At 42.3% G+C, this 23,760-nt stretch overlaps 1 protein-coding gene across 4 annotated transcripts; it reads right to left on the bottom strand.

Annotated features, from left to right (window-relative positions):
* Nucleotides 1-653: 653 nt before the first annotated feature.
* CTXN3 (cortexin 3) lies at nt 654-12,024 on the bottom strand. 4 transcript variants are annotated; one of them, XM_045487610.1, is made up of 2 exons: nt 11,797-12,024; nt 654-3,338 (listed from the first exon to the last, which is right to left on the bottom strand). In XM_045487610.1, the coding sequence occupies exon 2, from the start codon at nt 3,234-3,236 to the stop codon at nt 2,991-2,993; it is 246 nt and encodes an 81-aa protein (XP_045343566.1). In that variant the 5' UTR covers nt 3,237-3,338; nt 11,797-12,024; the 3' UTR covers nt 654-2,990. The 4 variants fall into 4 exon arrangements, with proteins under 4 accessions (XP_045343566.1, XP_045343539.1, XP_045343547.1 ...); XM_045487583.1 differs by lacking the exon at nt 11,797-12,024 and adding an exon at nt 11,374-11,732; XM_045487591.1 differs by lacking the exon at nt 11,797-12,024 and adding an exon at nt 7,962-8,481.
* Nucleotides 12,025-23,760: the final 11,736 nt, after the last annotated feature.

Below are 23,760 nucleotides of genomic sequence, written 5' to 3'. Positions count from 1 at the left end.
GAATTTTGACTATGAATATTTACTTTATATTTCTCCATGATGTTTACACATTTTTTTTATCATGATCATGTACAACTTTTATAAGAACAATTCATGTGGGGGGCATATATATTTTTTAAAGTCCCAGATGAATTTGATAGTGTGGGAACCATAGGTCCATAGCAGTCATTTGAATGAGAATTCAGACACATGCCTTCTTTCATTTCTTACGTTTCCACCAAGACTGACAGGTACTCAAGAGCAAGAAATTGCCCTATACTTTTCCTGTTTCTTCAGTGCTAGAAATGCCAGGCTCAAAGCAGGCGCTTAAATAAATACTTGAAGGAGTGTTTTTTTTTTAATATTTATTTATTGTTGACAGAGAGACAGAGAGACAGAGCGTAAGCAGGGGAGAGGCAGAGAGAGAGAGAGAGAGGGAGACACAAAATCCAAAGGAGGCTCCAGGCTCTGAGCTGTCAGCACAGAGCCTGATGCAGGGCTCAAACCCACGAACCACGAGATCACGACCTGGGTTGAAGTCAAATGCTCAACTGACTAAGCCATCCAGGTGTCCTGCTACTTGAATGGGTTTAAATAGACTCCCACTAAACTGGAAAGAATCAGCTAGGGACATAGGTGACATGGGTACATTTGAATTAAAAAAAACAACATTATAATTAGTGAGTTAAAGAAATATGCATTCGTAAAACAGAAAAAATATTCAGGTGACATAGTAGACCCTGGGATGACTACAGATTGGCATCAGCATTCTACTTTAGGTCTAACAGCAAAGGATCTTTGGAGGCATCAGTAAACTACCAGCATGTAGGTATCACAGGGTGGTTCTCTCTTTTGAATCGGACTCATTCTTGAAGTGGTGTGTTCAATTATAAAATCTACAGCTAAAGACGAAATTTAAGTAGTTGGAGAGAGTTAAGAATCAAAAGTTGCTGGTGGGGATGTACAATGATGTAGCCCCTCTGGGAAACAGTCTCAGATTCTTCAAAAAGTCAAACATAGAGTTAGCATTTGACCCAGCAAATCCATTCCTAGGAATATACTCAAGAGACCTGAAAACATGGGCTTGAAAACATATAAAGACTTTATACAGTTGTTCACAGCAGCATTCTCCAGACTGGCCAATGGATAACCACAACAGAGGCTGGACCGACAAAACAAGGTATAGCCAAACAATGGAATATTATTTGGCCATGCAAAGGAACGCTACAACATGAACCTGCCTTGAACACATGCTAAGTGAGAGAAGCCACACACCAAAGGCCACATATTCTATAATTCTGTTTGTATAAAATGTCCAGAATTGGCAAACCCATAGAGATATAAAGTGGATTCAAGATTGCCACGGGCTGGGTGGAAAGGGATGGGAAGTCACTGCTAGTGGGTGTAGAATTCCAGAGTTAGACAGTGGTAATGGTCACACAACTCTGGGAAGGATCTAAAAGCCTCTGAATTGTACGCTTTAAAAGTGTAAATTTTATGGCCTGTGAATTATATTTCAATAAAGCTGTTATTTTTTTTATTTATTTTTTTAATTCAAGAGGGGTGCCTGGCTAGCTCATTTGGAAAAGCTGAGTCTTGATATTAGATTGTGAGTTCAAGCCCCACGTTGGGTGTAGGAATTATTTTTAAAAAATTAATTAACAAATATTTTTAAGTCAAAGACAACATGGGGAGGGGGGAAATCTGCACAGCAGGTCCTCCAAAGAATGTTAAAAAAAAGGGGGGGGAGACAATAAAGCATTTTTTTAAGGGCTGCCTTTTCAGGCATGGTTGGCCTTTTTAACTCTAAAAAAAAATAGGATGGCTAGCTGAGGAGAAAATTAGAAGACATAGATTATAAATACAGCTTCAGGAGTTTCATTTAGGTACAAGGTTTTCCTACAATAGAAGGTGGAATAAGAGGTTTTCTCATCTCTCTTTTTTGGGGTCTTAAATAGTGCTTAGTACAGGTTGTACGCAGGCAGGACGATCTGTGGGAGCCCTTTCTGAAATGCGAGAGGGTTGAACTCGATGACCTTGCAGCTTTTTCTGTCTCTCGGGACACTATCTGTCCTCCGCATTCTGTATCACACGTGGCCACCAGTGCATTCGTCTCGGTGAAATAGGAGAGGAGATGCTACCGTTTCTTGCAAAGTTTTATTTGGCTTCCCTATTCAGTCATAAACACACATTCCTCTTAAGACTGTGAAAGTCTTCTCTTCTAGACAAGTAACTTCTTGCTTACAAACACGACTCGTAGCTGCCCTTGCAACCCAGAATTTCAGTCATGTGGGTGAAAAAAGTAAATTCGCATTATGTATCGACCCCTCCACACAGGTTATTAATACAGATACCTAGAGTGTACTTGGCCTGGTGAAGCGTTTTCAAACCTCCGCAAGTCTTTGATTTCAGTTGTATTTGAGAAATAAAATGAGCTCATCCTCACTCATCTTTTCTAGGATGGAACTGTTTGCGCTGAACTGTTTGCGCTGTTTGCTCCCCAAAGCTGCCTGCTTTGTAGGAGAGAATGGGGACATCCTTCGGTCCACTCAGCACAGTCTTCCTTACTCTCTGCCAGGGACCCGATTCCCACGATGGTAAAGCAAACTGAGAGACACCTTCAGAGCAAAGAAGTCTCTTTGTGGCCCCGTGACCAGATTCATTTCAGAGCCATTATGTTCTTTATTCTCTGGTTGAGGGGGGAGAGTGCTTCATTTTATGGCAAAGTTTATGTCAGTGCTGGTGCTCTTGCTTTCACCACCACACGTATTCAGAAGTATTCATTTGTTGATTAAACAGAGAAATTCACACCTTCCTATTTTTGGCGAGTGTTAGAAACCTTCATCCCCCATATCCTCAAATGTTTTGTAACCCAACGGCATGGTTAATAAAGGAGGGATTGTGGACCTACGACCGGGTGTTGTTGAAACTTGGTGTGTTTAGAATATTGGCTAAAGAGAAATCCTTGCCAAATCATGATGCACTTCACCTCCTCTGGAGCACCCCCTCTGCTAAGCAAGGGCATGGTCAAACTGCCCCTTCTCCAGCCCTTCAAGTCCATCAGCCCAAGTCGAGGTTGGCATGCTCCGATACGGGTCCAGAAGAATCCGGAAGCACCTGACAATGAGGATGCCCAAGAAAATGAACAACAAAATCACAAAAACAAATGTGGTCTTCTGTTCCAGAGACATGCTAGAATCTGATGATGCGTTCTCAAGGGGCACTAGGGGTGAAGGGACGGGCTGTCCTCCATCCATCGTCCAGGGAAGCTAGATCACAGGATCTCCCAGTTTCCTTTTCTTCCATCATCAGTCTACTGAGGTCATGGTGGCTACTGCACCTTGGACAGGCTGATTTATCTGCAAGAAGAAAGAAAGGGAAAGGAGAGGGAATAAACTACCAACGAGCAACTTTATTTCTGCGCTCACAGTCATGTTTTGCAGAGAGAAGAAGGAATCTCTAAACTTTTTCACCCAAGATGCTAAATTCTGTGTAATTACGGGAAAGAATATTTTACTCTTGCATGAAATTACCAGATTGTCCTCAGAGCAGCCACCTGGAGCCAGGAGGGATGGGCGGGGAAGACAACCAGAGTACAGAAGATGAGAAACGCGCAAGGTAATGTTGACCTCGGGGTGTGCTGCCAACTTGACATCCAAAGCCAGGGTCCCCTGCCAAGTCTCTTCCAGACTCCCTCCAATAATATGACTTTCACATCATTCTTATAATGATACCATTGATGGAACACCAGCTATGTGCCAAGACTCTAGCTAGACACAACATAGGTTAGCCACTCTACTACAAGCTCCGTGAAAGCCAAGACCTCTAGAGCCTCAGTGGGAGGAAACTGAGGCTGGAAAAGGTGCTTAATACAGAAACTCCCGGGGAGTATCGAGTTCTGGGCTCCAGCCTCTGGCCTCCATTCTACTACTAAATGAGTGTGGGACCTTATAGTCACTAGGCTGTAAAAACGGAATCAGAAATGCCTGTGTATCTCATGGTGCTATAATGAGGATGAATGTCTGTGAAAACACTTCGGAAAGTATACAAAGAAGAAAGACAAACAAAACCAAGAGTCGCTTCACTTAAGAACTGCCTATGGGAGCCAGGTTGCTTCTTTCCTTTCTGTTGCCTCTGTCAAGGGAGAGAGGAGGCATCTCAGACTCCCAGACTATCAAGCTCCCGCTGCTTGTCTTTTTTCTTCAGAAAACATAGACCAGGTTCAATACTTGACCCTGAGAAGCACCTCGAGAACTGAGCTAGGGAAAAGGGATTGATTGGCTGTATTTTTTTAAAAAAGCTTTACAGTAGCTTCCTACTGTGTAAGACCACTTGAAAAGGAGGAAGACAAGGGAAAAGATAAGTTATCGCTATTTCCATTTTACCGGTGGATAAATTAAGATATATGAATATTACTGTTTGTCTTTAAAGGCAAGTTGGAGGGCACGCCTGGGTGGCTCAGTCGGTTAAGCATCTGGCTTCGGCTCAGGTCACGATCCCACGGTTGATGGGTTTGAGTCCCGCATCGGGCTCTGTGCTGACAGCCCGAGCCTGGAGTCTGCTTCAGATTCCGTGTCTCCCTCTCTCTCTGCCCCTTCCCCCGCTTATGCTCTCTCTGTCTCTCTCTCAAAAGTAAGTAAACATTAAACATTGTTTGAAAATTAAAAAAATAAAGGCAAGTTGGAGGATCCACAATGGCCATAAAAACTTCGGCTATTTTGAACTGAATCTATGTATGAGTCTGTTATAAGAAAAATTACACGGCACAGTCGTCAGCTATAGGAATTAACATGGAATCAAAATAAATGATATTCAATTAGAAGAAGCAACCAAATGAAAATAGAAATGGTGACCTAAAGCTCTAATACAATATTTCTATAGTTATAATTGTTGCATTAGTAATCATAATAACAGTTTGCCTGTATGATGACACTTCAAAGTTTATAAAATCACGGTTTAAGGCACAATTTATAAAGAGATTTACAACCAGTGTCTGGGAGGAAGGACTTACCAGTTAGGAGGAAAAAAAAATTTTGCAGCTCTATGACTAGATATTTTTAAGGCTGGAGTCGTTGCGGTAGATTTGTTTATCATTCATTTTTATTTTGAAGTAAGATTATGATAAAATTTGACTATATTTCTTAAAAATAAGCTCCGTGGGGATATAGAGGATGTTGATGGATCGGGTTTGGTTTGGTGCGCTTGTTTTTAGGCACCCTCCCGACATCGGGAGTTAATTCTCAGCAGATAATTGGGTGAGGGGAGGGGGCAGGAAAGGGTGGCCAGAACCTCCTCTGCAGCATCCTTAGTGTTTCCAGTAATGGGCCATCTGCACTCCCAGGAAATATCCAAACTAGACTTATTCATACCAAGTATAAAATCCACCAAGGGCGGAGCACCTGGGTGGCTCCGTCGGTTGAGGGTCCGAATCTTGATTTCGGCTCAGCTCATGATCCCAGGGTCGTGGAATTGAGCCCCACAACAGGCTCCGTGCTGGGCGTGGAGCCTGCTTAAAATTCTCTCTCTCTTTTCCTCTGCCCCTCCCCTGGTTGTGCTCTCTAACAAATAAAAATTAAAAATTAAAAATAAATTACCAAGGGCTGGGTCAAAAGAAAGTCACATGCTGATAGAGGGAGAGGCGCCTAAGCTACCTCTCTGTGTCCTATGGAGGACCCCTCACTCTGACCCTGCCCACTCCACTGACCTCCTGGAATCCCACTCTATGTCCATTTTCCCTCCAGCCCGAATGAGGTCAGAGCCGTTTTCTTTGTCTGTTCTTAACACGGCTGAGGTAGGTATGACTTTTCTGGAAGTTCTTTACGAAACATTATGTAAGCCAGAAAGGAAATACAGGAGAAGTGAAGGCCATTAACTGTGTATACACACAACATAAAGATTTCTGGATCTGTGAAGTTCATTGAACATGGTGAAGAACTAGACATAGAACCATTTGAGCCTGTGACGGCTCCCTTGACACAAGCTGGGGGGCTAATATAGCAATACCTTGGTCAGCCTTTCCCTTCTCACCTCCGGTGTCCGCTTGATGCCCGGGAGCTGTCTTCCCCAGCCTTGTCCTTCACACAAGGCAAAATGCCAACTTCTTTTCTCCCAGCTCATACTTCCTAGGCTTCCTCCAGAACTCAGATTTTCGAGCTGGTCCACCGTTCACTTGGGGGCTGCAGTGATGGGTAATCATTCCAAGAAGCCCCAGCAAGTTACCTAGTCATCCTGATTCACATTATCAGCTACGTTTCCCTTTTCCGTCTCCCTGTCAATGAGTCTGGAGCCTGGCTTCTTCCCAGGGAAGTCAACTCTTAGAATGATCTAAAAATCAGTTTTAATTTGCAGTGTTACCACCCTCTGCTGATTAAAGGCAGATGCTGTGATATGGTTAACCCTCTCTACAGCCTCATCACATGCTTTTTACAAGCCTGCCAAAATATAAATATATATTCTCCAACCCCTTCGTCACCAACCCCTTGCTGACAAACCAAACTGATGAGAAAACGGAGATGAAAGTATTTCGAAAACTCCACAGCCCTTTATAAACTGCAAGCCTCTCCCCTCCCACCATACTGTGATAACCCACTTCCTATTAAAATAACTTCATTTGGTCAAATCGTCAAAGCCTCCCATTAAATTGCAATATTTTACCAAGGAGAATGACACGTGAACACGTTAACAGGAATTTGTCTAGGAAAACTGCTTTTATTTGAAGGAGGGGAAGTGTGGTAGACAGAAAGGAGAGTGAAGTGTCTTTCCGGAAGTGAGGGGCCATCGGGGTTGGGGGCAGCAGACATGAGGTTCTGTGGGCAGATGCCCCAGGAAGAAAGTCCTGGAGAGGGTGGGGGATGATGGGTATAGATGAGAAGATCCGGAGATAGTTCATCAGGGTATATGGGGGATACATAGATCCAGGAAGAAAAGCCAGCTCTTGCCCAAGCTTTGCCTGGGACTGATTGAAATCCCTGGACGAGCCTGCTTGATTTTAAACCCGCAATCAGCTAATCAATAATTTACAAATTTGGAAAGCTCAACAGCACATCCAAGTTAAAGGAAGCAGCAGACAGAGAAAGATGCAGAAAAAGAAAGAAATGTAATCACTTGACTGCCCCAGTAAAAAAAATAATCAGAGACATCAAGATCTTTTAAAACGTCTACCTTAGAGTGAAATGTCCCTTGTTGGCAAAAAACGATCCTTAGAAAATGTTCACGGGTGCTTTTACCTGAATAATGAAATCTTCCTCTGAGGTGAATAGAGAAATCTGGGCAAGTAAATTATTTGAAAGGATTCTGACACAAGCATCCTAAGTGCTAACAAAAACAAAAGGCGGTTGTTTTAAGTACAAGAAGGACCACGGTACTCACGGCGGTGCTTTAATCCTAGCTGGCATCCCCGTCCACGGCACACCCCTGTCTCCCCTTTGCAGGTCTATTTGCGTGTACTCAGGACACAGCAAAGTCTAATTTTCATACCGGACCAAGGAAGGCTTAATTAAAAGAAGCGCTTCTCAAAAATCATATACCACATTCCTTTTCTTAAGTCAAACCCCCGGACTCTGCGATGGTCACAAAGTGTAAAACCCCCGCATTACTTACGACGCCCCAAGTGAGCAGCTCATCTTAGCCATCACCATTGGCACTAATAGCCACTCGCCTTACTTATAATAATTTGCAAAGAGGCCTGTCTTTCTTTCCTCATGCTTCTGACACACTGCGTCAAATTCATCTCTCTCAGCTCAGAACCCAACCCTTCTTCCCTCGGAAAACCTTTGGGCTCCGATGTCCAAGGACCCTGACTGCCCATTAACCCCCTTACAGACAGACCTGATACCCCTGTTTTCTCGACTGCAAGATTTAGGTCATCTTCTGCCAATGGAAGGTTTGTAAGGCATTAATTTATTTTCCTAATAAGTTTCCAGAAGAACAAACCTCAAATTGCATTTGGTCCGGAGTCAAATGACCAAGAGGCAAAAACTTACGTGTGACTGAGTGTGCAGACACCTGAGGAGGCCGTTCTCACTTGGTTTGCTCTGCAGCTCTACCTAACACAGGCTGTTCTTTGAACTCCTCCAGGTTTCCCACCTCTGAGCTTTTAGTCATGATGCTCTCTGCCTGATGCCCTCCTCCTCACTCTCTTCGCGCCTGTGGGTTTCGCTCCCTCCCTCAGGGTTCACACCAAATACCCCTCCCTGGTGGGGCCTGCGTCTCTCTCCCTTCACCAGAGCGGCCAGGGTGCCTCCTGCTCTGTTCCCTGGAGCCTCGCACCTGCGTCCTGGGGCAGCACCTCGCACAGGGCAAGTCTCCGCGGTGTTCAACTCTGTCTCCTTAGGAAACAGCAAGCTCCTTGAGGAATCCCTTGCTGCTCCGGGGTCACTGCCTTTTTAAACAGAGTTTCAATCAAATCTCTGGCCCCTACCATCCAAGGAACTGAACTCAAACTTGGAGGTACCAGCTGATAGAAAGAAGGGGTGAAAAAGCACATGTCATCCAGCCCGACTGGGATGTCAGACCTTCATGTTTGCAATCAGTCTGATTTCTAAGAATACAGACAGGTAGTCTGGGTCACTGTGACTCTTCATCAGTCTTGGATTTCATGATTGGAAAAGCAGTTATTTGGCTTTTTACCTTTTCCTTGGTTTCAGTGCTGATGGGTAGGGTCCCATCAAACAGAGAAATTAGCACGTGCCTTTCTGTTTCAGGGCTCAAGCCTTTCTTAGTTAATTGGCCTTATGGGTGGGGAAGAGCTGCCATTTAAAATATCCTGAATCCAGATGTCCTACCTGGAAACTGTAAATGTCAACATGACCCTCCCTCAAGCTCGGCTCATTTGGACATTTCATTGCACGAGCATCGCATGATACCATTTAACAGTAAGGAAAATTATTTTATCTGGAGAAAATAGACCTTAAAGCAATGATATATTTCTTTTCTTATTTTTAAAGTGACAGCCACAGAATTAGTTCAGCGCATCGGACACATCGCTCTGTGGAGCATTTGATCCCACCATTTCACTTTTGTGGGGATCCATTCCCATACCCCCTCTCCTGCAACCGGTCGCAATGATAATAGCTACAATGGATGCATGTCATGTGGAGTCCTGCCCGGTTCATAGTGGGCGTTCAATAAATATGTGATGATGAATAGCATTTTCTCCGTGTGCCGTTTTTTTGTGCAAAATGAGGTTTATCTCTAAATTGTATTATGCAAACAAGCACACCAGGGAGCGGAGATTATAAGTAAACTGGCCCAAATCATAAAAATCAGTTACCGGAGGAGAAGCATCTCCCCAAGGATGCTGACTCACAAGTTTCTCTCCAGCATGTCAGAATGAGTAGAAAGTCGGTCGTCCCCCCGCTGCTAATGGTATGCAGGGTGCAGGCAAGCCATAGTGTCTGTATTTTTAAGTACCTCTAAACCACGTAAGCACCGCACCTCATTTTTAAAACTTCCAAGCCAGAAACCTGGTTATGTGAGTCGACATGTTTTCCAAAAGTAGATGTAAAAAACAGTGTGTCTGTGGAACAAGAACACTCCCAGGTTTGTATAGTTTACGTTCACATTTAACGGACAGGACACTCTGTGCTACAAAGACATCCTGTGTACCTTATTTATATTTATCTGGCAGACTAGCGAGACCAATTTGTAGACTGTAACAGGAAGGGAATTGACTGGGTAGGCAAGATTGAATTTGCAATGACCAGCAGAGACAAACTTCCTCAAAGTGCTGCATTATTCTGCAACAGTTCTGAAACTGACTGTTGAAATGTTAGCATGCCTTTGGGTGATTAACGGTGGTACACATCCTGAGACTCAGGCTAAATAGAATCACCTCTACTTTTTTGAGCTAAACAAAACCTCAGCTGCATTGCTGTTTGCATAACTGGAGTGTCTGGAGATACACTCCACCCTCTGTCCCAACCCACCCACCCTGGATGTGTAAACATCCCCATCAGCCCTGTTATATATCTCCCCCTACAACTAACTGTGAGCCCTCCACAAAAGCCACCTCATCACCTAAGTAATCAAATCACTACATAAACAAAAGCTATTACCTATGAATCTTGTGGAAATTCTGTGTAGGAACGCAGTGAACAATAATTTGCATTCCAGGATATACACACAGGGATGCAAAATATTTCCTATAAATTCAGAGAACTCATGGCCCTCTTGGTGATCAGCCCAGAAATAAATTCAGGTAAAGATTTCCTGGCTCTTTCTAGGTACTTCATGTATGTTAACCAACATACACTCCCCTTCCTTTTTTTTTTTTTTTTTTTTTTGGCTCACATAAATGTATGGCAACCTCCATATTTTTCTTTTCTGAATACAGACTTCTTGATCCAGTACAATAGCACTGATGTTTCAGAATTCACAGGATGGCTAAGGACAGATATTATTTTACATACTGAACAAACAGACCCAAGGCTACTAAAAAGCCCTAAAACAGTGACTTTAAATACATGTGAATGTGGTCAGCTACAAATGTCAACAGGCAGTTTTGGAACTGTCGCCAGCCCTCACTGCTGCAATGAGAGGTCTGTTCCCTCTGACTGTCACTGCAAAGTCAGCCTGCAGATGTCTGCTTGGGTTTGGGAGTGGACCCTGTTGTTCTGGCTCACCAGCTCTGGGTCAGCACAAGAGCTTTCTCTTCAGCCTGAGCCCTAACCTCAGCTTTACTTCTTCCCTGTCTTCATTTTCCTCCTAACATCTGCTAGAAGAGTTTTGAAGGGACTGCAGGGCAAGGCTGCAGCCTTGCTGAGAAAAATCCCACATGAGTGCCCAGTCAGTACGTGGGGATACCAAAAGGCACCAGTAGCAAACTGGAACTTGTAACCTCATACAATACACCTTACTGTCATACCCAGTTTTCTTTCTCTTTCCTTGTGTGTTTCCTAATGCAAAAGGGTGCTTGCTGATACCTCAGAAGGTTGGAGCTGCACAGGGCTCACCACGCAGGGGCACCAGGGATGGTCAGCGTCATCATTATGAGTTGTTGAGTTGTGATTCTTTGTGAACAAATTAAAACATCCCTGTTACATTTTGGGAGGTTGGACGCTTTAGGTGAATGGAAAAAAAAATACTATAATGGACAAATAGCTTTCGAGAATAATTTACTGCAGCTTAGCAAAGAAAAAAGCCTATTTTACTACTCTTTTATCCAGTATCAGTAGCATAAACTTAAGCATGCTTTAAAAATAAAGGCACCATTACATTTCACCCCCCTCGTATTAACTTTACCCGGCAACTGTTTAATTAGACTTTATCTGACATCTAGATCTAAATTCAGAACTTGGATCCAAAAGCATCTATGTGATCATTGCTCATGCATGAATCGTAAAGTTAGAGAAAAGCATTAATTAGCCCATCAAAGACACAGTGTTGGTCAAGTACCTGGGTCTGGCTGAACAAACACTTGATCCATTTCCTGGTGGAACAGTTACAGGTAGTTACAAGCCTCTTTAGTTCCCATTCTTCCCGATCAAGCTGTGTTGAAGCAGTAGACAGTGGTAGCTGCTAGCAGCTGATGGCACACCCCAGATCTAAAGCTGTTGTTTCAGGCTTAGAAACTTCCCATTAAAACCCCCGAGTTAAAGGAGCATCGCCTTTCTGTGTGAGGCATCATTAGCGGCCAATACGGCTGCTTCTTTGTGGCGAGCCATGATTTCAGTTCTGCCTCAGCAACTCTTCAGAGGATTCTGCTTCAGTGAGTAGAGGCAGTATCCTAGCAGTGTGTCTGAAATCATCTTCAAGAAAGCATTAACATTCAAAAGGAGTACGGGGGGGGGGGGGGAACATCACAGGGCATTCCCATACCTTTTCAAAATCAAAGCCATAAATCTACCAGTATTCTGTTCTTCTGTATCGATTGTTGACACGGTTCCTCTTTGGGGATGTCAATTAGCACCTTGCAGCGACCAGCCTCCATATTGATTACGGTTTATGACCTTCGGGCCAACTTAATTAAGAGGAAAACTTCTAAGGAAGGGCATCAACATAGTATTTGGGAAATGAAGGAAAGGCTGTTTTTCCTGAAGAAAACAAAACTGACCTTTCAGAAAAGTAGTAATGATAGGAGGCAAAAAGGAAAGAACAATTTAAAAAATCATATTTTTACCACCTGTTTGTAAATTTGCTAGGCTCTAGTTTTCCAGGTCCCGTGTATCATTGGCCAGCCTGCGTAATTGTGACCTTGGCCCATACCCCACCCCACACAGGCTGTCAGAGACTGCTGATGAATAGAGCTTTGGTGAGAGCAAGTTATTCTAATTCTACAGATTCTAGTTACATGGCACAATACTTAAATTATTTTCCTTGGATAGAATGCCTAAATAAATTTGGAAAATATTTTAGGATAAAATTCATCTTTAAAAAAAAAATTGCTTCTCTGGAAAGAATTCAACACAATCCCTAAGATGGAACATCCTTGTTTTTTGGCAACTCACCACTTTCTTTGTTGAAGTGGAAACACAGTTAGCAACAACACCCACCCACCAAATGATGGGGTGCATGGTATTTAAAGCTCACTCTGACTGTGCCTGTCAGCTTTGCTGTCTCTTTGGCTCTTGCAAGAAGCCGGCCATTACCCGGTAGCTGTAGGGGACTGGAACAGAGCTCATTTTCTAAGAAGAAAATTTCCATCTGCTAGCAACAGACAACAATCCTGGATAGACCTCAGACCCAGGAAAATGTCATTGCCAAATGTTATGATCTAATGTCAGAATCAAACGCTTGCCATTAGAAGCTAAGCCCACCAGAATATGAGGGTTCTCTACACATATGTTTTCAAGATTTTTAACTGAATCTCCTTCTATTTAGTTTTTCTGACTGTTTTACACACACACACACACACACACACACACACACACACACAGAGCAATGGGACAAATGAAATCTGACAAAGCACTATCATTCAATACTAACTGGTATCCTCTGTGCTTTTCAGCCGTCGGCGCTGGTAGATGGAGGGACCTGTCTCGGTAATGCCCACAGAGTGTGGCTCAGGGAACATTCTGACCCCACCCTTACTTATCATTCCATGGGCTGAGAAAGCGCTCTAGTTAGAAATGAGCCTGAGTTACTGTGAGCTCACCCTGCCCATGAGGCCTCCTCAGATATTGTTTTCCTCTACAGACTCATAGAGGTGGTAGAGAACATGAGAGGCCGGGGCTGCCCTTCAGCTCCCCTGCAGGCTGAAACCATCCCAGAGAGATGAGTGCCTGGCCTATTTTTAACACTCTCCAGAGAATTAGATTCCATACCCTGCTCTCACAACCTCTGTTTAAACTAACGTCTCCGTTGCTTACTTAGTCTAAATGGGATGGCATATTTCCTTTTCATGATATCCTAGCAGCAGAAAGTCAGTCATTATCCACCATACAATTCTGTGAGAGCGCTCTTCCCCCAAGGAAGCTGAGCTTGGTCCACCAAAGAACATTTGGGGAAGGTCCCACAGCGAAGGTTGGCTGTTTCTTTTATAAGATCATTGTAATTGAAATTATAAGACTGAGCCCTCCCCCCATGCAGCTACACTTTGTGGCTCGTGGTGACTTCTGAAACAGTCAATAAGGATTCATGAAAAGTCGAGTTCTTTGAACGTTTCATAGTAGGTCCTGTTTCTTGATTCTTTAGTACTCTTTTTACCTCTTCTCGGAATTCTTCTTCAAATTGCTGCTTTCCAGCTTTAGACCGGGAACCTAGAATGCTACACAGAGCTGTATAAAGCTCAGACTAATATGGATTTGTATTGAATAGAATGATTTCAAGCTGTGCTTCTCTTATATATTCTGATCCCAGGGTTACTTCTCAGTGTTAATTCAGTCTTTCTTTTTAACCACGTAACATCATGAGTCAATATTATTAGAAATCTACTTTTTAAAAATATTTATTTTTTGAGAGACAGAGAGCGTGCATGTGAGTGGGGGAGGGACAGAGAGAGAGGGAGAGAGAGAGAATTCCAAGCACGCGGTGCACTGTCAGTGCCGAGCCCAACATGGGGTTCCAGCTCATGAACTGTGAGATCATGACCTGAGCCGAAACCAAGAGTCAGATGCTTCACCGGCTGAGCCACCCAGACACCCCTAGATATCTATTTTAAGAACTTTGTCTACATTGTAATTTCAAGTGTCACCTTGAATATTCTTTAGATTACAACTCTTCCCTCAATGTTCCATGTCGCACTTTTTCATAAGGTAACAGACAATGACTATTAAAAAACAAAGAAAAAATGCTCCGTGAGCCATCACAGCTTTATGCCAACACAAAGCTGTTGTTATTAACATGACCATTGTTGCGTTTCTTTCTGACTGCCTGATTCCCAAAACTGAATGGATTCTTGGTTTGATCTTCAAACTGATCTTCCACATAGAAACACGTCTCTCTTTTCATGTTCACCACTAGGTTCTTTGTAACAATCTGTTTCTTCCTTTGTGTACATCTTCCTTTCATGTAGTCCAGAAGCATTCGCTCAGTTCATTCATGAAGCGTCAGATGTGTTCTGTGTTGGGTGTTGAAAGAAGGAAAAATAGGGGAAGTCAGTCCGTGCGTGAGTTTATTCAAGGTTGTCACTGCACAACTCTCAGAGGCTCCCTGGTGAGGAGCTGGAGGAGGTCCACATCCAGCAGTGGTGGCCACACTCCCACACAGACCAGCCCACCTTCACTGCCTCCTGCTCCCGCACACCCTCTTCACTCCTCAGCCAGCAGACCGCTGAATTATGTCCTCACTCTTCTACAGGACTTGATTTCACAAGGTCGTCTGTGGCTTCTCATTGTCTCAGACAAACAAACAAAAAAAGTTCTTGCATTTATCGTCTTCGCTCCCCTTGGGGCAACACTGAACATAGCTGTCCGCTCTCTTCAGAAAAGTTCTAATAAAAGGACACGCAGAGTGAGGCAGAGCAGCAGTGCTGATATCTCATTTCAGCCCTCTTCCCTCCTGGTCTACCCACCCCTCTGCCCTGATGCCCCCTTGGCGCCTCTCCTTCCTTCATCTCTCATCTTCCCTTAGAGGCTAAAGCCAAGTTTAACTCAGGAAACCACCAACCAATATGAAATTAAGGGTGGAAAAGCAGGCAGGCTAGGATGCGTGTTAATGGCTCCACCACTTTGAACTCATAAAAAGAAAAAAGTGAAAGTCATTTTATTTCTTATTTTTATATTTATCTCTTCTTAGTTTAAAAAAAGTAAATCAATATACCATGTCATATAAAGTTGGGTTTTTTTGAATTAAGATAAGCTCTATTTCTAATAGTCCTCTGATTTGCCAGGTCTAAGTATAAGTTTATTTATCCACTCAGCTATCTTCATGGGTCGGTGAACATTCAAAGCACAAGGGACGGGAGGGAAGGTTTAATAATATTCACACCAAGCCTATAAATTAGGATCTATATTCAAGCATTATTAAAAGCAAGCAGGTGAAAGTCCAGCCACAAATTGGCAGCCTCCTGGTTTGATCTTTTCTTGTATGCATCTCTACCCATCACAACTGTGATATGTTGAATGCTCAATTAGTAGCTGATGAATCTGGAACAGAGTAGTATTTGAAATGAAACGAGGAACAATCAATGCTGCAACTCAGTGGAAATGTATTTGCAAGAAACAAAACACTGACAGAATGTAATACATGTGAAGACTTCAGACTGCCCTGTAAAATGAACAAGTTCACTCATTTTTCTCTTTATAAGTAAAAAAAGGGGGGGGGATGTGCCTGGGTGGTCAGTCCATCGAGCATCCGACTTCAGCTCAGGTCATGATCTCACAGTTCGTGGGTTCAACCCCCATGTTGGACTCTGTGCTGATAGCTCGGAGCCTGGAGCCTGCCTCAGATTCTGTGTCTCCCTCTCTCTCTGCCCCTCCCCCGCTCACACTCTGTCTCTCTCTCTCTCTCTCAAAAATAAATAAACATTAAAAAAAAAGTATCAACGAAGGAAATGCATCTTGAAAACACTGATGTCCAACCCTGTTCTATTTAGAGACAATATTTGCAAACTTTCAGATATTAATTTTAATTACAGCATGAAAGTATGAGAACGTCAGTATGGATTATTCACTCTTCGAAAGAAATTCATACTGAGGAGTTAACAGCCTGGTGGATAAATTTATTCTTTTTAAATGACTTGTACAATAATAACAGTTTTCTTAATGACTTTGAAATACTTAATGCCTTTAAAATGTCATATAAAGTGCCAATTAGAGTTTTATACAAACCACCCCTCTAAATTTTTATGCTCTTATTTTGGCATTATTCTTTCTGTTCAACAGCTGTACATTAGAAGGGAACTCTACTGCATGGAAAGTTGGAGGACCGAGCAAATTACAACATTGAGATGATTTAGAAAATAAAATAGAATAGGCCTGAGAATTACTTACCTGTTAGCCTGACTTTTATACCTGACCAAATTCTGGAACTAAAAATCTTGCCACTGAAAATCAATTTGAAAATCCCCAGAGGAGAAAAATAATCATACGAGGCCATTTAAAAATGCGGGTTAAAAAAATTTATGAAAAACAAATCCCAGTCTCTGATATTTCAGCTTGTGGAAACGATGGAAAGGAGGCTAAAGAAATGGCCATAAACAGAAGTTATGATACACAGTCGCTGGATGCAAATTTCAGCTGCCTCCGTGGGTGATGTCACCAATTGCTGCTTGAAAAATCACTTAACTTTACAAGTATTTCAATATTTCATTGAGATCAATCAAAAGTTCTGGTCATGTAGCGTATTATTTTAAAAGGCAGGCATTAAGAATACATCTTTCTTTTCCAATCCTATGTTTCAAACTTTGGTAAGCAGCCTACCATCTATAATTTTGCCTGTAAATAATATCTATTTTATATTTATATATATTAAGTGTGTGAATATTATCTGTCATCTGTATTTCTATTATATGTGATATTAGATTATCTCATGAGCTTGTTAAGCATGCAGATTTGAGGAGCCCAGGCCCACGTTTTTCTTTTTTTACTTTTTATAGACCCACATTTTTTTAATTCATTAAGGCCAAGAATCTGTAGTTTGAATAAGAAACCTATATGACTAATGAGATGGGGAATATGAAGTCTACCCTTGGAAAATGATAAAGTTAATTGGTTTTTTTCCCTCCTTGACTGGCCAAATTAGGCATTTTATTTTACTATTATTTTGTAATTGAAATATAGTTGGCATGCAATGTAACATTAGTTTCAGGTGGGTAACATAGTGATTCCACAGTTCCATCTATACGTTTTGCTGTGTTCACCACAAGATTAAGCATTTTAACTTCTTGAGGGAAGAGCTTAAGCTTAACTCTGGGGGTATCCCAGATTCTTTGATTAAACCTCATGGACCCATCACTAGAAATATGCATGTACTGTAGCCTGCTTAGAGAACTTCTGCCTGAAATTTCCTTTCAAAATATGTGCATCTTCTCTTTCTTCCTCCTCATCTTATGTGCAATAAAGTGGTAGTGAACAGTGACCACAATAAAGGCTGGTAGTGATGAAGACAGCAGAGTGGAACTAGAGGCAGAAAGGAGTTTGGTCTATTTCTATTTCGGGGACAGGAAATGAACCAAGGAGGGCTGACTGGTGAAGCGAGCTCAGAAAACATGCAGAGGGGGCTTCAGCTGGAACTGACATGGGGGAGGGGGGGACCTTTCCAGCAGTGGGGACTAAGCTCAGGAAGGAGAAACGGGGCTACAAACAGGAAGAAGTGCAAGGTCTGGGGACAAGCGAGTGACGCCCCTGTCTTTTGTGGTTGCACACTATCCAGTGGGCCCGGGAACCCTGATGTAATTATCAGGAGAGGCAGTGGTGAAGATTGAGCCAAATTGTCACTTAGGACAGCAGGGTAGGAAAAGAGAATGTCAGCATTGATAAAATAGGAAAGCGTGAGGTCAATTTGTTAATGAGAAAATAACCAGAAAACCTGAAAAGAGCAACTGTTAAAATTTTGTTCTGTCTGAGATGAGACCTGAGAGGGGAGGGTAGCACCCGGGAGGGCTACTTTTCATTATAAGCCTTTCTAAGCAATTTGATTGTTTAACCATGTGCATATTGTTTAACTATGTGCCATTTCACTTTGCAAAAACTGTAAGAGTAATATGGGCAAGCCATTAAAAAAGAAATAAAATGCTTGCTTGAAACCCAGGCAAGGAGTCTCTTTATAATGGCATTTTAGGGTCCAGCAACAAATGAGTGGATAATTCTTTGGGGATGGGGGCTTCTTTGAACCCCTGAATCTCCCCCACCCAGGATTACAGTCCTTTCTGCTTATAAGTAAAACTAGTCCTTCTAGGCACTCTTCAAACATCTTGGGTGCCCTTAAAACGTGATTTCTTGTAATCACATGCAATGCAATAAAAGCTAAACTATGGCCCTGATTTCCCCGTATCATTCAGACATCATCTAATTTTTATACGTGCTATTTAGCTAGCTAGCTAGCTAACTTGCGTTCAATTATTTGTTCATTAATTTATGTGTATATATTTATACCCCATTAAATTTCAGAAACGTGTGAAGAAAGTTGTGAAGTAGATTATACATCATTAGTGGTAGCAAAATACCACTTTTATTATGTATTCAGTGAATTTTCCCATGGCCAATCTAAAAAAAGGCTAGATGTACTTGTTTTCAAATTTTGAAAAATAAAATCTTTTCAGAATGGTGTCTTGGCTGAAGCACTAGACACCATGTTTAAAAATTAAAAAAAAAAACCTTGTTTTTTTTATAAACTTGACTTTTTAGGAAATATATATATATATATATATATATATATATATATATATATATATAAAACAAATGCAACCACATAGCCATCAATAAGTTCAGTGCATATTACTAATGCCAAGCTGAAAATGTTGCATGGGTAATTAACAGAGATTGAATATTAATTCAGGAAACATTCTCAAAGAGCTTGTGAAAAAGGCAACTCTTCACTTGAAATGCTGGAGAACAGCACCTTTAAAGTGCCCTGAGGCAGAACAGACTGTCACTAAGTCTCACTTTCTTTTGCTTTCATCCTCATGAGAATGCCCTTCAGCATCACTATTAGGAAGGGTCCTTGCTCTTGTGCTCAACATTTTTCTTAATTCAAAAATGGATATGGAGTCAATTGAGAAAAATGAACATTTAGCATTGCCAATAGCCATGCAATTGGTATTGCATATCATGAATATGGTTAGGGGCTTGGGTTAAATGCCGACACGATATTCAATGGACTATGGATTACTAATGTATAAGCCCAGAAAAGCTGTGTTTGCAGATGAGAAAAGGATGAAGAAAAATCTCTATCACTCCCGGCACATGCCCACATTTCTAGGCCAAGTCAGGATGGCAGAATGGGCCGTTCATCAGGAACAGTCACCCCTTCTCTGGTCCTGCCTTCGAAAATTAGCCTCTATGATTTCAGATGAGCTCTTGCTGGCTCTGGAGCTCTGTCTTGATTTCCATCTGAGGATGGAGTCCAAGCCTTGTCTATCTACCTGATTACAGTTCCTTACATCTTTTTTCCCCCCAAAACCTTTCTCATTCTGTAGTCCCATCGCTCCAGAACCACAACTTTTCCTCAGGCATCTGTTTACCTAAAATAACAGATTACCCTTCTCCCATCACGTATTGTCCATTCAAAAGCTACCTGGTTTAGGAGACTAAATATGACAAAGACAAACAATGTAACTTATTTTTGCAACTCCAATCCACAACCACTCTTTTGATAGCTTCTTAATGTCTAACACCACAAAAGCAACAGTAACATAATAATTAGAATAACAATACAATTGCAATAATAAAATTCAGCAATCTTATACCTTCAGTCTCCCTAGACTTTAAACTCTTACGATGGCAAGAATTGTACCCTTTTACTTGTTTTATCAAGTGAAAGTAGGGTGTGTTCGTGTGTGTGTGTGTGTGTGTGCGTGCACGTGTGTGTGTGAATTTGTTCTCACTTTCTGATTAAACCAGAAGATACTTGAGAATAAAGGAGGCTGAGTCTTCTCTTAATTTATTTATTAATTTATTTTGACTGACTATGATATTAGCAGAAGTAACAACTTTACCCACAGACTACATTCTCTATTACACATTGTCCTAAATAAACATTATAGTTGTATTTTTTTCTTACTTGTTTTCTCTTGCAGCATCATTGCCATACTTTGCCAGCCATATTAAAATAAGTCTAACCAAGCATAACCATTAATCACTAGCTTGCAACCAGTAATCTGCATTTGTATCTGTCAAGATGGGCTAGATAATGCTGCAATTAAAAAATGAATGCATTTTCAGTGGCAGAAAATAGGAAAATTTATTTTTTTACTACATGTCCATTAAGGGTTACCTGAGGATTCTGTTCCAGTGTGATCATTTTCCTCATTCCAAGACCCAGACAGAGAGGAGACAGCCTCTACCAGCCATGGAGGTCATGGGAAAAGAGAGCACAGCAAATCATGTGTTGGCTCTTAAGGCTCTACAAGGTGGCTTAAATTACATGGGCAAAGTAAATCTCGTGGCCATGTCTGAATTTCATAGGCTAAGAAGTATAACTCTTCCCTAGGAAGGAACATGGGCCACTGTCAAACAATGTCATAGTCTACCACTATGTTTAACTAGCATTTTACCCTTTACATAATGACTTCCCATAGATGGTGCACCCATGATAACCTTTGTCTAGCATCCCCTGTCATCTCAGCATCCTTGGGCTTCATCCTGGACCAATATTAGCTCCCATCCGGTCATTACTCCAGTTTGCCTTGACCTTGGTTGGATCTTCTGCTTCAACCTCCTTGTCTTCCCTTTGCTCCCAGTCTCAGATTGGATTTTCATGCCTGGGTTCGTTTGGTTTCTCTAGCCTCTCATCTCCTGGGTTCTCTTTCAGATTATGTCTCATCTCCTCTCTAGCTTGGCACAATAACACAGTCCATCTAGCATGCTGCCCTTCCAGCGCAGTTCCAAGAATCTTTGGCTCTTGCGTAGAGGGCAAAGTCACAGCCTGACATTTCTAGATCCGCTCCCATACCCGGACACCGTCCCTAATGGGTCAAGTGTCACAACCAGTACCTCACAGGGGCCATACCCTCCCAAGATACTTAATATCATTATTCCAATTTTATAGCTACAAAGACAAGGTTTGTGGAGATGAAGTGATTTGCTCAAGAACACAAAGATTGCATTTAAAGTATTTTTGCCTACCTCTCTTTTGTAGCACCTCAGATAAATAGACACGGTGTCTCAGAATAACTCAAACTCTGATAGGGTACTCTGGAAAAACATTCATATCTTAGTGGGCAGAGAAAGGGGATGTGGACACTACAAGAGACTGCATCAGATCTGGAGTTTGAGCGCTGACCCTCTGGTCTGCAGAAATGTCTTATGCCAGTAGAAGTCAGGAGAGAGCATGGTGTGGGGGAGACTGGGAGGCAGGTGGAGGGCAGGGAGCCGGATCTCCGCGATAAGGCAACCAACCCTTTCTCAGGTTTGAGATCCTTAGAGGAAAGTCATTTAGGTACTCCCTTTTCATATTTTTGACCTACCTGCAGTGTCTCAAAAACAACCTTCTTATTAATCAGATTGCTTTTGTCTTCCTTGTTCTCTTTTATTGTTTCCTTTTGTTTTTTTTTTTTCCTAACTGCCCACCCCTCTCAAATCCTTGCAACCACCTTGAACTTGGCCACGCCCTCTCTTGGATGCACGTAGAATCAGAATTCGAAAATAGCAGCCACATTTCTAGTAAGGTGGAAGTATCAGTTGAGACTGCTAGAGAGACCATAAGGCGTAAACATTGTGTAATGGTTTTGCTTCCTCTCTGTCCTCGGAGGAGAACAGAAACCCGATACCGTCCTGCGTGCAGACAGAAAAAGCTCCTCAGAGCTATCAAAATGAACAAAATAAAACAAAACACCCTCACCTGATGTTGGTGTTCTTGACAGGGACTGGCCCACTCAGCTTCCTGTGTAGATTTAAGAGCTTTTAGGTTAATATGGGCCTTAAAGAGGCCACTGTGTGGTAAGACCACTAACCCAACTAGTGGACAGCTGAGTTCCCTTGGTCCTTGGCTACCTGTCCCCACCTCTCACACTGAGACACTTGAATTTGCTCTTGAGTTAAAATATTGTACCATAGGTGGCTCCCCTCAGCATAGCAATGGGTCAGGGGTTGGTTGAGGGAATAGATTGTCTAACCCATAAGTCCACAAAGATATTGTAACTTGAGGGGCACCTGGGTGGCTCAGTCAGTTAAGCATCCAACTTCGGCTCAGGTCGTGATCTTCCGGTTCGTGGGTTAGAGCCCCACGTCGGGTTCTGTGCTGACAGCTCAGAGCCTGGAGGCTGCTTCGGATTCTGTGTCTCCCTCTCTCCCTCTCTGCCCCTCCCCTGCTCACAATCTGTCTCTCTCAAAAACAAATAAATATTAAAACAAATTTAAATATATTATAACTTGATTTAAAGAAGAAATTTCCATCAATGTTTTTGATGTTCGTGTTTAATAGTATAAAACCATTTCTCACAACTGTACTCTAATTAGCTTGGCACCAAAAGAGAGCTCCACACTCCATCTCTGTGATGTTTTACTGCAGGGGGTATCAATAAATAAAGCAATCAGAGCTTTGCTAGCTTAAGAATACTGAGTTCCTTTATTTCAGGGAGAATTTTTTGAGTCTCTGGCTGTATATTATGACAAGAATGCAAACAAGCTGCAGTTTGGAGGGAATCTTATGCAACCGTGGACACAATAACTCATTCAGAGCAGTGTAATCGACCACTGAGAAAAGACGATGGAACGTCGTGGGAAGACTCGTGGGTCCTTTGGGTTGGGACGTGTGGGAGGTGAAGCAGTGCCTGGAAGTTTGAAACTTGTATTCTGGGGCACCTGGGTGGCTCAGTCAGTTAATCATCCGACTTTGGCTCAAGTCATGGTCTTGTGGTTTGCGACTTTGAGTTCCGCATCAGGCTCTCTGCTTTCAGCCCAGAGCCCACTTCAGATCTTCTGACTCCCTCTCCTTCTGCCCACCCCCACTCATTCTCTCTGTCTCTCTCAAAATAAATAAGTAAGCTTTAAAAAAAAAAAAAAAAAAGGAACTTGTATGCTTACAGTGGCTGTGGGACAGTTATCCTAAGCAAGATAGCCCTTGGGTCCTGCTTTCCTCAGCTGCTAAATGAAAGAGTTTATATAACTAGACCTAAAATGTTGATTCTATGCCTATCATATGCACACAAGAAAAGTATCACCACTCTCTTCCCATGCTTGGGTGAGCCTTCCAGAGCACATACCACCTTCATCAGGATAACTGGAAGGAGCACAAAGCCCATCAAGAACTCCACTCTTCCAGAGTAGAATGGTTACACCAACATTTCAGGAAGAAAATTAGAAGGTAATTTTCAACTGAAGGATGAGAGCAATTTCTTGAGGGTTCTTGGACGTATTTCAGGGGGCTGAAGTATTGCCTTACAGACTGCTTCTCTCAAAGAAAGAAGAAATGGGGGTAACTCTACTATTTGCCTCGAGACTTCACCTCCACAGGCAGAGGTCAACTGTTGAAATCTGAGGAGTGAAGGCTCTGAAGCATGGCAGGAGGTGGTGAGCCGTCTTTCCCTGCTGCAAGAACTTCTACCCAAATCTAACATGTATGCTTGCCACCCTCTGGGGGGCAGAAGAGACGATCCAGTAGGACTGAAGTACAGTTATAATTCCCGTACACAGTCCTGCCTCTCACACTGAAAACATCCAATATCCGGAAGTATTTTCCACAATCCATTTGAGTATCAAAATAGTTCAGTGTTGCCTGTAAACCAATCATACGGAATTATAG

Source organism: Leopardus geoffroyi, chromosome A1 (genome assembly GCF_018350155.1).
Source record: "Leopardus geoffroyi isolate Oge1 chromosome A1, O.geoffroyi_Oge1_pat1.0, whole genome shotgun sequence".
Classification (NCBI taxonomy): domain Eukaryota; kingdom Metazoa; phylum Chordata; class Mammalia; order Carnivora; family Felidae; genus Leopardus; species Leopardus geoffroyi.
This window is presented reverse-complemented; position numbering and strand designations above follow the sequence as displayed.

Bases quoted from the DNA above. Each gene is read 5' to 3' on its own strand.
- CTXN3 (XM_045487610.1), bottom strand. From the start codon at position 3,236: ATGGATGGAGGACAGCCCGTCCCTTCACCCCTAGTGCCCCTTGAGAAC.